The 15,336-nt window shown below is 40.6% G+C and overlaps 1 protein-coding gene across 2 annotated transcripts in view; it reads left to right on the top strand.

The window, feature by feature from the left end:
- The window catches only part of Fmn1 (formin 1), a 372,570-nt gene that overhangs the window by 289,196 nt on the left and 68,038 nt on the right, over positions 1 to 15,336 (top strand). For both annotated transcript variants that reach the window (XM_005364222.3, XM_005364224.2), the window contains one exon: positions 6,631 to 6,723. In XM_005364222.3, coding sequence (XP_005364279.1) covers positions 6,631 to 6,723 — 93 coding nt within the window. The remainder of the gene's footprint in view (positions 1 to 6,630; positions 6,724 to 15,336) is intronic.

Raw genomic sequence — 15,336 nt, 5'->3', positions numbered from 1 at the left:
CCTTCAGATCTCTATTGTATGTATTTCTCTTAGAATAGAATTTCCCTTTATTCCTCCCGCCCATCTCTGGCCTAAGATTTCTGATAACAACACTACTACCCATTACCACACTATGCTGTTAGATGTTGATAATGTGATTATGAAAGCTCATGCACAAGAAATATATGCTTTATTTTAAGAGTGCATCATTTGGCTTTCATTTAAATCATGTTGAAATCTCTCTTTACACTGCCTTTTCTATATAGCCTTTAAAGGTATAATATATACACATTATATATGTATATATACATATATACATATTTGCATGTTAGGGATGTAGCTTAGTGCTAGACCTTTTCTCCAGCATTTTAAGGCCCTGAGTTCCATCTCTAGCACTGTATAAGAAGGGAAAGAAGAGAGGGAGGGAAGGAGAGAGGGAGGGATGACAGAGTAGGGAAGGACATATAGAAAAAGACATAAGGAAGATATGGAAGACCCACAAAGCAGGACCATCTCATCAATGCTAGCCTTTAACAAGCACATGAAAATGTTTTAATAGTTTATTAATTTAAAATCTGCATTTGGCTTTATGTAGAAGTCTCTGTGTTGCTGCTTTCCAAAGTAAGATATACTATTTTTGTTTTAGCATCTTATTATATTGGGAATACTGTAGCTAATAGTTTAGGTCAAAGATAGTCATTATAAAGTATGTAGGTTAAACTATTATTCAGATTTGATTTCTAAATATACCTGCACATAAAGTTTATTTTAACCAAGGTTTATTTTGGGAACTAAAACTAAAAAAAAATTGTCACTCTTAAGAAAATCCACATATTCATGTATTACTTGACTGTGAAAAGCACTGGTGAGAATATTGTGCTTCCTATAGCTAAAATGATGAGGGTAAAGATGTATCTCAGGAAAAAGTGGTGGTACATTTGCATGCAGTTCTAATTACTAGGAACGTCCATCACTACGTGCTATACAAGAAGCACTCGTGCTGCACGCCCTGCAGTGTCTGAGGGAAGGAGACTGGCTCTGTCACTAACATCTCCCCAGTATCTGGTCTAAACTCACACACATCATAGGAGCTTAGCAGACATTTATCAAGTTGATGTATTTATTCAATGAATTCCTTTGTAATTAAATTCTTCACAAAGCATCCTAGGCTCTTAACAGCCTGGATCCATTTCTCTCTCACCTAAACCCCATTGATACAACACAAAAATGTCCTATAAGCAAACAATTTTATATGTTGCTATTACAATCCTTAATGTTGGCCCTTCAAGCATGGAACATGTGGAAAAGACAGATCTTATAAAACTTAAGAATGAGTAGAACCAACACAGAACCGTGGAACCATGAAGGTTCCTAGTTGGGAATTAAGTAAGCAGAGAGGAAACAATTCCAAACTGGAAAAGCATACATCCTAAGTAAATATATTCTGACTTTGCCACCTCCTGAATACAATTCCCAGTAACACACATGCACACACATGCACGCGCGCACACACACATACACACACACACACACACATACACACACACAATGCATTCTGACTAACTGAGTCTAGATAGCAGCCTCAAAGTAATTAATAGTAATTTCCCATGTACTTTGAAACAAAATACATATGATTTTGACCAATTGTATCAGAGTTGCTTCTATGTCCTTCTAACCTACTTTTGCTTTTTAACATGCCTCAAGGAGCTTCGTTTTTAGAGATCAGAAGTCAAAAATAGAAAGCCACCAATCTGACCTTAGAAGTTTGACATTTGAAATTCTGAAACATTCAAGAACATATTTTTTTTCACTGCAAGAAGTCACGAGTCCCCAGCCTTTAGATGGAAGTCCGATTTTGGTAGTTCTCTACGATTCCATCGTGTATCAGTTTACACTTCCTCCGTACAATGACCACTTATTAGTAGTCAACTTCAGAAACTTAGGTTTTTTATAGTTGGAAGTTTTACAGAGAGGAAAAAAAAGAAGACAGACTTGGTTGGTTTTAATGTTGGAGGTCCTGGCACAGACTGTGTTTAAGGCAACTTTGGTGGTCTGGCAAGACTATGTAGTAGTCTTCGGGTTGGACAATGAGTGGCATTTACGGATTTGTCCATGACCTCTCCTCTCTGTGCGTCTCCAGTCTCCAGTGTCATCATTAATTAGTCTTAGGTCTCCCGTTTGTCAGTTAGAAAGAGTCTTGGGTAAGCCAAGTTAATAAATTGGAGTATGTGAGCTGCTGGCCACCGGAACATGCAGCTATGCAGGGGCAGTTGGAGGGCAGCCTTCCCCTTTGATCCTGTGGAGAAGTTTAATTCTAGCAGGTCGCACGGGAGCCCCAGCCTGTGTGGGGGTGCAGAGATGTCCTCCCAGCAGACCCATGGGACCGCTGTCATTTGTACTGCTTTTATTTTCTGATTTCAAAATCAGGAGGCTCAAAGATGTGGGGAATGATTTTGTAAGCCAGCTCACCTTTTTTGTGTTTTTGGTTTTGTTTGTTTTTGGTGTGTGTATGGGGGGGCGGGGATTTGTTGGAATTCTTCAGTGATGAACAAGCTGGCCCTCCTCCTACAGTTGCTTGCTAATGCTACACATTCTACAGATGACTTTTATGCATTATCTCTTGTCATGCAGAAAGAAAGGTGCCACAGCACACCTGAGTCCAGGGAAGCCTTGGTCCGAGCACATGCTTTTTCCAGTTCTGTGACATGGTTCATAAAATTTGAACCATTTTATGGACATTCCATCTATTACTGCTTCCAGGACAAAAGAAGAGCTGTAATAACCAATCTTTCTTTTCAATTCAAGAAAAGTAGAAGTCATGCTTCGGTGACCATGGATACAAGCGCTTCCTTAAGCTACACTTTGATGTGAAGTGACCTTCAAGGAATCAACCTCATGCTTTCAGTTATATCTCGTTTTCCAAATTGATAACATGTCTTACTATTTGTGCTCATAAAAGCAGTTCTAAAAATTGTTACTGGAATTTTAATGTCAGTAAGGGATTTTTGAATTTCAAGAGCTAGTGATTTATACTTCAGGTATTCTCAGAGTCATAACTGCATATCAGGAGAAAAGTATGCCTCTCTGAACATTCATTGTCAAATGATGGTTCAAAGCAGAGCTCATTCAAAGTTTCTTTGACCAATTGCCTGTGCACTGATCTCCTCTAGAAATGCATAGTCAATATGATCATCTTTGCTACCTTGCTTATGCCTCCTGGGGTGAGGTGATGGGTGGTGCTAAGATCATGAAAATTCACTAAGCCAAGGACTGGGGAAGTGACACAGCCAGAGAAATGCTTGCCAGATACATATGAGGACCTAAGCTCAGGTCACGAGCACCCATGTAAAAGTCTGGCGTGACAGTACTGGGTCTGTAGTCCCTGTGCTTGGAAAAACAGGGACAGGATGGGATGGGGTGGGGTTTGAGAGCTGGCTGGCCTGCCTTTGATTCAGTGAGAGACCGAGACCCTGTCTCGAAAAATAAGACAGAGAGTGAAAAGAAAATATCCGTATCAACCTCTGGCCTCAATATGCATGCACATACACATAAACACACATATTGAGCATGTACACACACATTGCAAATACACACACAAATGAGTGTATTTTTTTAAAATATACTAATCCCTTTTAGGTGGACTTGGAATCAGCCATTATTGTCACCCTTCATCCCTACCCTGAGTCCATAATCCAGATCTGTTTATTCTTCCTTAAAGTGTGTCCCAGTTCTGTCTACAACTGCCTCTCCCTTTTTCTCTGTCCTCTGACATCGCTCAAGCTCAGAGCACTGTTTCAGAAAGATAAGTTATATCCGGAAGGATGTTTACCGTTGTCCAAAGTATTTATACTTGGAAAACTGGAAAGAGAAATTTGATAATAGTGGAGAATTTATAGAGTATTTTTAGAAAGAAGATCAAAAACACTATCAAAGAAAGCTAAAAATGTTCAAATATTTATGTTTTTGTTTGCTTTTAAATCGTACGTGTTTATTTGTTCTGTGGATACATGCATGTTTATTTGTGTGTGAGCTCATGAAGAAGACAAAGTACAACTTTTAGGGTTGATTCTCCCTTTCAACCACGTGAGCCCAGGTATCAAACTCAGGGCAACAGGCTTGGTGGCAAGTGCCACTAAGCCATCTCACTGGTCCCAGAAGCAAATCTTTTCTAATGGTTTGCCTGATTTTAAGGAAACTGTTATCCATTTATTTGTTCCAAAATAAGATTTTTATTTTTTCACCTTGGTGAACTGTAAGAAAAAAGATTTTAGTTAAAGTCTGAAGACCAATGGGCAGGTTTCCCAGCCAGCCCTGACAGTTGTCTGAATAACAGTAGATAGTCTATTTAAGCTCTAGCCAGAAGTCTTTGAAAAGCAGCCATGATGGTAGAAGCCCAAATAAGGGTGCTCCTGTACTGTGATCTAGTAACCCTACCCTACAATGAAGGCCGGGAACCCTGAGGATGCGCTTAGAAAACCACACAAGATGGCTTCGAATCATGCTCCCTCCCCAAGCGTATCTCCTAGTCTTTCCGCATAGTTGAAGAGTCTAGAAATCTGGTTGCCACTACTGCAAATGGAAAGTGTGAAGCCAGGTGTGCTAACTCCCTCCTGCAACATGAGCTCTTTAGAGACTCAACAGGAGTTCAAGGCAAGATGGCCCCAGACAGAAGACGTGTCCGGTGACTCTTTGCAGAGGATAGCGAGTCGTTTTGCTTGTAAAAACACCAAATGGTTGCTTAGAATGTTCCTGATGTAGATAAAGGTCCTTCCCAATGGCTTACATTCAGAATGTCTTGCCTTCTTGTTTATAGATTCTATACATTTGTCTACACACGCGCCCCTGAAGACAGGGTTTCATATGGTGCCTGGCCAGGCTGGTGCACTCTGTGTACACACAAGCTCCACCTACCTCTGCCTCCCAAGCTCTCGGATTGCAGGTGTACACCACACATCTAGGTGTTTCTCATTCTATTTTAACTAGGCAGCATAATCTGCTTATGATAAAAATCCAAGATTTAGTCGGGCGGTGGTGGCGCACGCCTTTAATCCCAGCACTTGGGAGGCAGAGGCAGGTGGATCTCTGTGAGTTCGAGACCAGCCTGGTCTACAGAGCTAGTTCCAGGACAGGCTCCACAGAGAAACCCTGTCTCAAAAACCAAAAAAAAAAAAAATCCAAGGTTTAATTTGGTGTCTTAGACAAGGGTCTATCAGTAATTTCCAGCCATGACCAATAGTTGAAGCCTATAGCCAAAAACATATCAAAAATGTTAGGGTGAAAGCTTCACCCGAGCCCCTGGCATTCATATATCCGAAGAGTCTAGAATGTTCAGCTCCACTTCAAGCCCCCTCCTTCATCTCTCTCACTAAATAATGTCCCCTCCTCTAGAGATGCACAAGGCCACTCCCACAGGGTATTGAAACTACCCCTCCCCAGAAAATAGATGTGGGGTTTTTTTCCAGTCTTCCTTTCCCATCTCCTCTCTGTGGGGGCTGCAAAATCATCTGGGAGCATTGTATCCATTAAACCTGAGCTTTTTCTAATCCCATTAATTTGGTCTGATTTGAATTGTGTTGGCAGAGAGACTTACCAGGATACAGAAGCTTTTCAGAAAACACATCTTTTGCCTGAACTAACCACTCCTAGAGACAGTGAACTCTTGATTATGATGATTTATATGTAATGAAATCAGAACATTTTGGTTCAAAGCATCCTGATTATCAAAACAATAATTTGTCATAAATTCTAGGTGTCGTGTCTGAAGCAAACCAAGGGATATTATTCATGTGTTAGTGAAGTGTTAGGTGAGTGGTGTGAGGGTGTTCCATTGCTTTCTGAGAATAGTATTTATCACCCTGAACTCAGGTCCCTCCCTCCTTTTCCTCATTGGTCAAACAAATCAATCTTATGCGTCACCTGTTCCTTATATTTATCTATTTCTCCTGCAAAGCCTCCATGTGGGTTTATTTCTATATTTTGTATTCTGTTTATTTTAAAGTTTTGCAATGTCCCACATCTGTGGGTCACTAGGCAAGTTTAACTATTAATGATTTTCTACTCTGAGCTCGTAGTTTGGGTGAGGATAGATGAGCTAGTGTGTGCCAGTCAGGGTCCAGTGTTCTCTGTCCTGTTCTCTATGGCAGGACTTAGGCTGACTCTCGGCACTTTCATCTTGACAATGACCTTTGTTTGTTCTGAGATGCATGAGGATCATGCAGTACTTCCTAACCTGGACTGGAGTGTCCATGAGCATGAGGATTCTTTAACTTGATGATTCTTGAGAGTTTGGAATTGTGGGAACTTCAGCAAGATCCTTTTCGGTTTATGAATCTGCAGAAGGCCAAGGGCCTTTCTTCCCAGGGATCAGTCCTTAGGTACCTTCTCCACTCTATTTTGAGGAACAAAAAAAGCAGAATATTTTACCTGACACAACTTATAGATCTTTTTTATGAGTGGCTAAAAGAAAAATTAAATGTTACACATATCCCTGTTCTGAAATAGAGGTACAGAATGTGCTACTTTTTCCCATAGAGTTTGGTTAGACTGTGATTGATATGGAATCTGTACAATTGATAACATAACACTGTGCCCAAACAGGATCTCAACAAGTAATTATTCCTGATTTAGTCTGTTCTATACTTCTCTTTGCAGCAAGTGAGCAACAGATGAAGTTGGTGTGCAAGGAGTCCCCGAAGGAGTATCTGCAGCCTTTCAAGGACAAGCTGGAGGACTTCTTCCAGAAAGGTAGGAGGCTTTCTCAGCTGCACATCAAGGACACTCAAGAGCCTTCTTGACAGCACTCTCTCTGAGGCTCCCATTGCCACTTAATCCCTGATGGCCACAGACAACATCACTGGTCCATGATCCATCTTCTCGTGGTGGCTCCATCCTCAATGTAGATGGGTTTGCCCTGTATCTTTGTATCACCTTCTGAGACCATTTCACACATTTCACATTGTCATTCCTGCTTTTGAAATATTTTGAAGGCAAACTTCTCTGTCACCTCTAGAGCACAGGTGTCCTTGCTCCCTGTTAGCTGATCACAGTGTGGATGTGCAAGGCTTACAAACAGGTGACCTGGGTCCACGTTAAGTGACCACAGTGTGGATGAATAAGCCTTACGTAGCCCCGCAGCTCACTCCGATTTGTGATCAGCCCTGAGAAGTCAGCAAGGAATATATTCCTGGTCTCATGAGGGTGGAAACTTGGAAACATGAAATTTGTTGTTGGGGCCCCATGAATGTCATCATCCCACTAACCAGCACCCATTGGCTCTTTAGCATACCCAGGAGATGCAACACTTACTTAGAAACCTTTGCCTGTTCTGTGCTTTCCTCCATATTTTTGTATTTATTTTATTTATTTATTATGTATACAATATTCTGTCTGTGTGTATGCCTGCAGGCCGGAAGAGGGCACCAGACCTCTTTACAGATGGTTGTGAGCCACCGTGTGGTTGCTGGGAATTGAACTCAGGACCTTTGGAAGAGCAGGCAATGCTCTTAATCACTGAGCCATCTCTCCAGCCCCTTCCTCCATATTTTTGGTAGAACTGGAAAGCTTTTACTGATCGCAATTAGTGAACAGGAAAATACAATGCTTTTACGTATTTCCTATTTTAATTTCCTGAATTCAGTTTAAGGTTCGAAAGAAAAATAAGTGTGGAGTTTTTGGAGCGAGCTTTCTTCTTTACTAGAAAGCCAGAGGAAATGCATGCGGGAACTGTTGGGTAAATTTCAACATGCTGTTTCTATTACTGAATAAGGCCACATGATACCACACCATCAACAAAAGGCTGCTAAGTTGGGTCAATTGACGAAGTATGGCCAAACCACCTTGGAAATTAGCAGAGAAATTCCCAGTCCATGAGTCACAGGAACCCCCGTCCCGGCTGCTCTCTCTGTGCAGAGATCACTGCTCTTTCCTCTGTGGCAAAGCCTTGTTTTTGTGAAGGCAGAAGGCAGAGTTGGTCTTGCTGATCCTCATGTTTGTTGGGAGTACTGTATCAGGCTGGTTACCACCTTGAGAGCCAAGATTGAGATATTTTGTTCTGTGTGCATGTGACTAGGTAGGTTTTTTTATGAGAGTCATCAAGGTAAATGTGTTGCTTTGTGGTTATTATTATGTGTAGATGCTCCCATAGCCAGAAGATACTTCCATTTGCTATGCTTAATTCATACGACTCTTTCTTTTCACATATGTAAAATGAACTTGAAATGAGGTACCTATGGCTTAAATTCTATACTTTAAAAAATTCCTATTATTCTATATCTGGAAAATTCTAACATGTATATATTGGAATATTTTTCTGCCTATATATCTTAATGGCCTTAAAATCTTTTTTTATACATAGAGAATTCTAATAATTTAATTAAAAGAGGTAGATATGAATAGATTAGAACCTTGAAAACTTCATGCTTTGGAAATTTACTGCATTCCTCAGCTCAAAAAAGCAAGTCCTAAAGCAGTACTTGAGAATTTCAAAACATTAGAGTATTTTGATCATATTCGTCCTCCCCCCAACTTCACCCAGATCCATTCTCTACATCCTCACTTTCCTACTTATTTAACTTTTATATTTCCTTCCTTTTTAAAAGATCCATTGGATCCAGTTTGTGTTGGTTAACTACACACAGGAATGGGGCCTGCCCTACTAGGTCACATCCATCATTAAAGAAAACTGACTCTTTCTTTCCCGGTAGCCATCAAATGCCAATAGCCCCTCGGAGTTCAATTGGATTTCATGCCCACCAACAGGTTCTGAAGGTAACTAAGAGTATTTGCAGTAGCCTCTAATTCTTGTGGGTCTGTGGAACCCCATTGGCCTACAACTTCAGAAGATGTAACCCACTATTCTAAGTCTCAATACCCAAAACAAGTTCTAGATCAACCAACGGGAAATGGAACAGTTCTCACCCTCCAGATAGTGCCATTGTGGATTTCAAATAATAGATTGCCGTTGTCAACTTTAGTTCACTTTTTAATGACTATTCAAAGATGTGTGTTCAGAACCTGCCATATGTGAGATACTGATCATTCTAACTAAAGTGATTTCTATTCTTACATATGTACCAAGGACTTTCTTATTAGACCAAGATGGGCTATAGCCAGCCCCCTTTTAGGGAGGGTGAAAAGGATACCAGGAATTGTCTCAAATCATGTTTTAAAAGAAATTATCCAAAACAAGACACAAAAATGAATTTGGAGGGAATATTATGTTCTGTTTTTTTTTCAAACTTAAGAATATTGTGGGAATTTTAAATGCTCCCAGCATGATGGGGTACAAAGCTTACTGTAGAAGTAATGCATTGTTATTACCTTTTTATTTAGCTGAGTTTATGAAAACTGCTTGGACTTGCACTGTCTGATACAGCAGACATCGGCCATGTGTTGTAACTCCAATATGACTAAATCGGGGAAAATCCTTTCTTTCTGCTTTCTTAATATGCATTGCATTGTAAAGTGATTGTATCTTCATTTATTGGGTAACATAAGTGAAATATAGCCTTAGCATTAATCTTTTTATTCCTCTTTTCATTTGTAACTATCAGACAACCTAAAATTCCATGGGTGGCCTTCTTCCCCACGCCCTTCCGGTTACCCCTCTGCCTTCTCAGCAGCTCTCACAGTGTAGAGGTTCACAGACTCACTCTGGACCCTCGACCCTGGACCCTCGTCAGTTCCATGTCTGACTGCCAGCTCGGGCTGCTCAGGTGACAGTGGGACACAGTACCACATGAGGCCCTGCTTTTGTCGCCCTGCAGTATATAACTGAGACCTATATGATGCACAATGCTTGCCTAAATAATGGTTTAGAAGCTATAGCTTTGCTCGCTTGCTAGACACACAAATGAAATATCTCTTTATTATGGGGACTAGAGGGTAGTTTCTTTTTAAGAAAAGAAAAAAAAAAGATTTCTTTATTTGTTTTTAGTTTTACTTGGCTCCATTGTCCATGGGCTGTGTTTAGGCAGTATGTCATGATGGAAACACAGGAAGAAAACAGTACTACCTTTTTTGTTCAGTTTGTTGTTGTTGTTGGTTTTGGGTTTTGGTGTTTGTTTGATTGTTTCAAAACAGGGTTTCTCTGTAACAGCTCTGGCTGTCCTGGACGGCCTTGAACTTGAGATCCACCTGCTTCTGTTTCCTGAATGCTGGGATAAAAGGTGTGCACCACTGCTGCTGGATACTTTAAAAAAAAAAGCTGTTTCTCTATTTAATAGAAAATATACAATTCTTTGCCCACCACAAACATGCATTATTGACCTTGGACAATCATATTTTATGGCAATTTAGAATAACACTTATCTGATTTCACATTCTCATGTGCTTCTAAGGGGAAGATAGCTGCTAACCAAGCCCGGATGTGTAGCTCATAAGATATACCTCGATATCAAAAAGGTTGAAACGTGAAATCTCCTTCAGTCTTGGAGTTGGTAGAAGACTGGGCATTTGGATCAGAGAGGAGGAAATCCCAATACTCCAGGCAGAGCTGGGGAGGAGATTTAAGAAAGGAAATACTTTTTGGTAAGGCTTTTCCAGAGGTGTTACTGCTGGCAGAAGCAACAATCTCAAACACTCACCAAGCGTCCTATGGTAGGCATCCTATGAGAAATAGTTTCTCCTTTTCATGGTGTCCCCTGGCGGCCCTCCAGTGATAAGCACCGCTCTTCAGAAGAATTCCACTTGGGCAGAAAGAACATTGCTTCTCTCATAACAATCCAAGATGTGATGTGTTCAGGGAAGGGCTGAGACTTGGTGTGACCAGATCTTTGAGTTTACGTGAAGATATAGAGAACTGTAAGGAGGAGAGACTCACCCTAGGACTAGAAGAACCTGGGATTCATATTATACCCAACAGACCATAGTGAGAAATATTATGGACAGGAATGGCGAATGCATGCTGGGCTGTGAACTCGTTAGGTGGGGAAATGATGGAGATCACTTTTTCTTTTGTTGTTAGGAAATATAATTATCAATAATATAAAACGAATTGAAGGAGCAAGAGACTTTCAAAGAGCCTGAATAAAAATAACGATGGTAAAGGGAGGGAGGGAGGGAGGGAGGGAGGGAGGGAGGGAGGGAGGAAAGATTATATAAATGAGCTATTTTAGGTGCATTGCAAGAATAAAGCAAAACTCGAGGAGAAGGTACTCTCCCTTTCCTGCACAGATGACTGGCTGGATACGTACAAGAAAGAGAGTAAGATAAACTCTGGACATGCTACCTTTGATGTACATATGGGGCACACAGGTAGAGGGACTGGGTTTGTGGGAGAGAGCTTCGTGACACTGCAACATGATGCTGTCATGTACAGAGTTTATACTCAAGAAACCTGCGACTGAGTTACAAAAAGAAATCGAAAAAAAAATTATAATTTTTTAGAAAGTTTACAGGTTTGTGTTGGGCCATAGAGCTGCCTGTGGCTACCAAGCAGTCCACGAACTTAGTGGTTTAAGACATAGGGATGCACATGACAGTCCAAAGGAAACATGTAGAATACAAAGATTCCTCAAGGATCAGAGAGCTGAGTACAGGGTCAGATCAGAAGCACAACTGTGGCAAGGGCCTGTGCAGAGAGCATTTAGCAAGACTAAATTTCTGTTAGAAAAAAGCAAGCTAGTTTTCTGTTAGGAGTCTTCTCACTCATAGAATCTTAAGCAATTAGATGTTTTTTTTTTTTTTAAACCTGAGAAATCACATGCATTGTGACTCAGTTGATTCGTGATTGGAATTATTTGAATATAAGCAGCAATTCAGTTTTTGTAACAATCATGATGGCCTAATTTTCCATTTGTAAATCATATCCTGTTGCCACACTTGAATGAGACGATGTGTTTATCTTGATCATCCTTCCTTTCTCAGAACACCCTTAAGTAGTGTTGACACAGCCATGGTACTAATTTTCATTCTCAACTAATTTTCATTTCCTGAGCGAAACAGAAAGGACCTTTTAATGGCACCAACTTTCTGGGTTGCGATCCCTGTGGCGTCTGAACCTTTTCCCTTCTCTTGCACAGTAGGCTCTCTTGGATGCCAATTTACAGTGCAGCTCTAAGTAACCGTGTGCAGGCGTTGGTTTGTTTTGCTTGAGCTCGTGCTTTCCCACCCTCAGATCAAACATGGCCAATAATGATATGGCCTTCAAGACCATGATGCTCACATTAAAAGTCCTCATAAACATAGCAGGGATCCTGTAATTGAAAGAAGCCACAGAGCAACTGATTAGATCCTAGGTCTAGATCTTATAGGTGGTCTTTCCTTGTTGTTAAATTGGCCATTTGTGTTTATAGCTTTGGCAGGGAAGGCTGTAACTAGAACTGGCCCTAATACAGCGCTCTCCCACACTTGGCCTTATCTCATGTTCTCTTACCCGGGAGCGGTGATAAATTTCAACCTGACTCTGATTGAGCAACTCTGGCCCTGCTTTCTCTGTGGTTGTTTGACCAGCCAAGACAATACTCTTCTTAATGTCCAGAAACTTTTCTGTATAGTAATAATGATAAGGATAATAATAATTCAAAACTCCAATAATTTTACCAAGCTAAAAATAAAACAGAACCAGTAACTGGTTTCCCACATCGAGTGCAGGCAGTGTACAGATGGCTAAGCCCTCCACAGCAGTTGAGACTATGGCTGTCTGACCCTCACTTTTCACTCTCTGTGAGCCTGTGGTACAGTCTTATCGTGATCTATGATAAATATTTATCCCTCTCTGTTAAATTTGTAAACAAACATCCTGAATTGGGGGAAGTCCCTAGAGGGTTTTTCATTTTTCCCTCTGTGGCTTTCCTGTTTAAATCCTTTTAGAATTAGAGAACTATGGTAGGATCTAGAAGCCTATAATCCATGGTGCTGTTTAGGCCTCCTACAGATAAAAACACCTTTGTTGGATATATGCATATAATAAATTCTTTTCTAAAAGCCTTCAAGTCAGATAACACTGGCATAATCGACCCTCTAGACAGAACAATAGCCGACTACAAGCAGCTTCTCCATTATAACCTCAAGGCCATAGAAGTAAAACTGAGTCGTGGGTTTTGGTGGTTGTGGAAAAGAAGCAGTCGTGTAGGGGGGGGGGGGCTGTGAAAGGAAAGGAATCATCACACAGCCCGTGGAGGAAAGAAGAGTGACTGGCACACTGTGTTGCTCCTAGGCCAGGTGTACTGGTGACTCTCAATACACTCAAGAAGGTGCTAGCGGGGCCGGCTTCTGCTGTCATCAACAAAACGGAGCACATATGATCCTGGTCTTTGGAAGGTGAAAAGCTACCTCAGTGGAGGCATATCTGAAAAGCTTAGTTTGGCTCTTATTTACTGATGGATATTTTGGGGGTCTGTTAGGTAGCTTAGCAGGTAGAGGAGCCTGCACATAGACCTGATGTCTGTCCCAAGATCCCACACACAAGGTGTGACAAGAATGAACAGAGTCCCAAAAGTTGGTCTCTGATGACTCTTCGCCTCTCTCTCTCTCTTTCTCTCTCATATGTATGTATAAATTATTCAGAGAGCTCATATTTACCCTTTGAAGAAAATTCCTTCCTCCTCTCCCACTTGTCTTTTTCCTCCTTCTCTTCTTCCTACTCCTCAGCCTCCCCATCCCTCCCCTTCTCTTCTCTCCCCCTCCCTCCTCCTCATGCCTTATACCACCTTCTTCCCACCCTGATATCTCTAATTTACTGTTTTTTTTGTAAAATCCAGGCATCTACTTGGCTTTCAGTAACTCTAGGTATCTTTTTTGCTTTTTGCCTCAATAATCAGTTACAAAAAGAAAAATATCTCAGTATTTGAAAAATATTAAAGAGGTCTATAGACAAACTTCACCATTGTTATAAAAGTCTATAAAGCTACTAGTTCATGACTGTAGGTGGACTTTTCTGTCCCTCCAGCCAATTCCCAAATAACCACACAGAGACTTATTATTAATTACAAATGCTCAGCCAATCGCTCTTGCATTTTAAATTAACCCACATTTCTTATCTACTCTCTGCCACATAGCTCGCCACCTTTTCTCTGTATGGCAAGTTTACCTACTGCTTCCTCTGCATCTCCTTGCTACTCTGAGACTCCTCCTTTTCTTGCGAGTCCCGCCTAACTTCTACTTGTTCAGCTATTGGCCAGTCAGCTTCTTTATTAACCCTATCACAGTGGCAGTTATTCACACAGTGTAAAGGAATATTCCATGCATGACCAAATAGAAATTATTCCCAGCATGACCAAATAGAAATTATTCCCAGAATATGAAGATAGATGTGAGAAAATCAAAGTATAGTTGTATATCACTCTCAATGGATCCAATGGGAAAATTCGCATGATCATTGCTTAGGATCCCATGGTAAAAAAGCATATTACAAAATTAAATCTCCACTCTTCATTTTAAAAAGCTTAACAAAACACTAAGTACTGTATACCTTCTTATTATAATGGTAATAAAAAAGCCCCAAATTTATAGCTTTTACCACATGAGTTCCCAGGCATTGATCGATGAAGAAAAAGCTTGTGATTGGGAGAGTTGTAGAAACTGTTCATACAATGTAGGAAAAGATTTGATTCTTAGGTTATAAGATGTGCAAGGCAAATGATGCTGAAATTTCATTTTCTATGCATTAGATTAGTAAAATTAGGAAAGTTGGATAGCAGACTATCTTGGCTTTGTAGGATGATGTCACTCTAATGTCTTGCTTAAGTCTCTTTTCTAGTCCGTTTCTGGAGTTTGTATCAATAGCAGCACCTACAAAAGTTTGGTTTGTGCCTCTGGAAGGAAGTTGTACCATGATGGCACTGACATGGGGATGGTAAGGTCCACATTCAGGGTGGGTCCCCCACCTCATTAACCTGTTCACAGGAACACCCAGAGGTTTGTCTCTTCAGTGAGTCTAGATCCTTCGTTGGCAATCATTTTAATCATCATAGTACTTTACCTCTTATATTTTCTTCCCTGTTACTAAAATCTAGTTCTCTATTTTAAGTTGGTCCCTTAGCTTTCTATTACAGAATATCTATATGTTCATCCCAGGACAAGATAAGGAATCTGTATCTTAAATTACCCTAGCATGAAGTATCCTCCATCCATAACCAAAGGGTAAGACCAAATATCAGTCATGTCTTAAGACTATTGTCAGAATCCCGACAATAAGTAGGTGTTTGCATTTCAAGTCTTAAAAATTCTAACATAGTGGCACATCCTTTAATCCCCCTACTCAGAAGGCAGAAACAGACAGATCTCTGTGAGTTTGAGGCCAGCCTGGTCTACATAATAAGTTCCAGTTCAGATAAAGCTAGGACTATCTAATGATACCATATCTAAAAAAGGAGGAGAAGGAAGGGAGGAAGGGAGGAAGGGAGGAAGGGAGGAAGG

The sequence above is a fragment of the Microtus ochrogaster genome (genome assembly GCF_000317375.1).
Source record: "Microtus ochrogaster isolate Prairie Vole_2 chromosome 14 unlocalized genomic scaffold, MicOch1.0 chr14_random_1, whole genome shotgun sequence".
Taxonomy (NCBI): Eukaryota; Metazoa; Chordata; class Mammalia; order Rodentia; family Cricetidae; genus Microtus; species Microtus ochrogaster.
The sequence above is the reverse complement of the archived record's forward strand: the minus strand, read 5'-3'. Positions and strand labels throughout refer to the sequence as shown.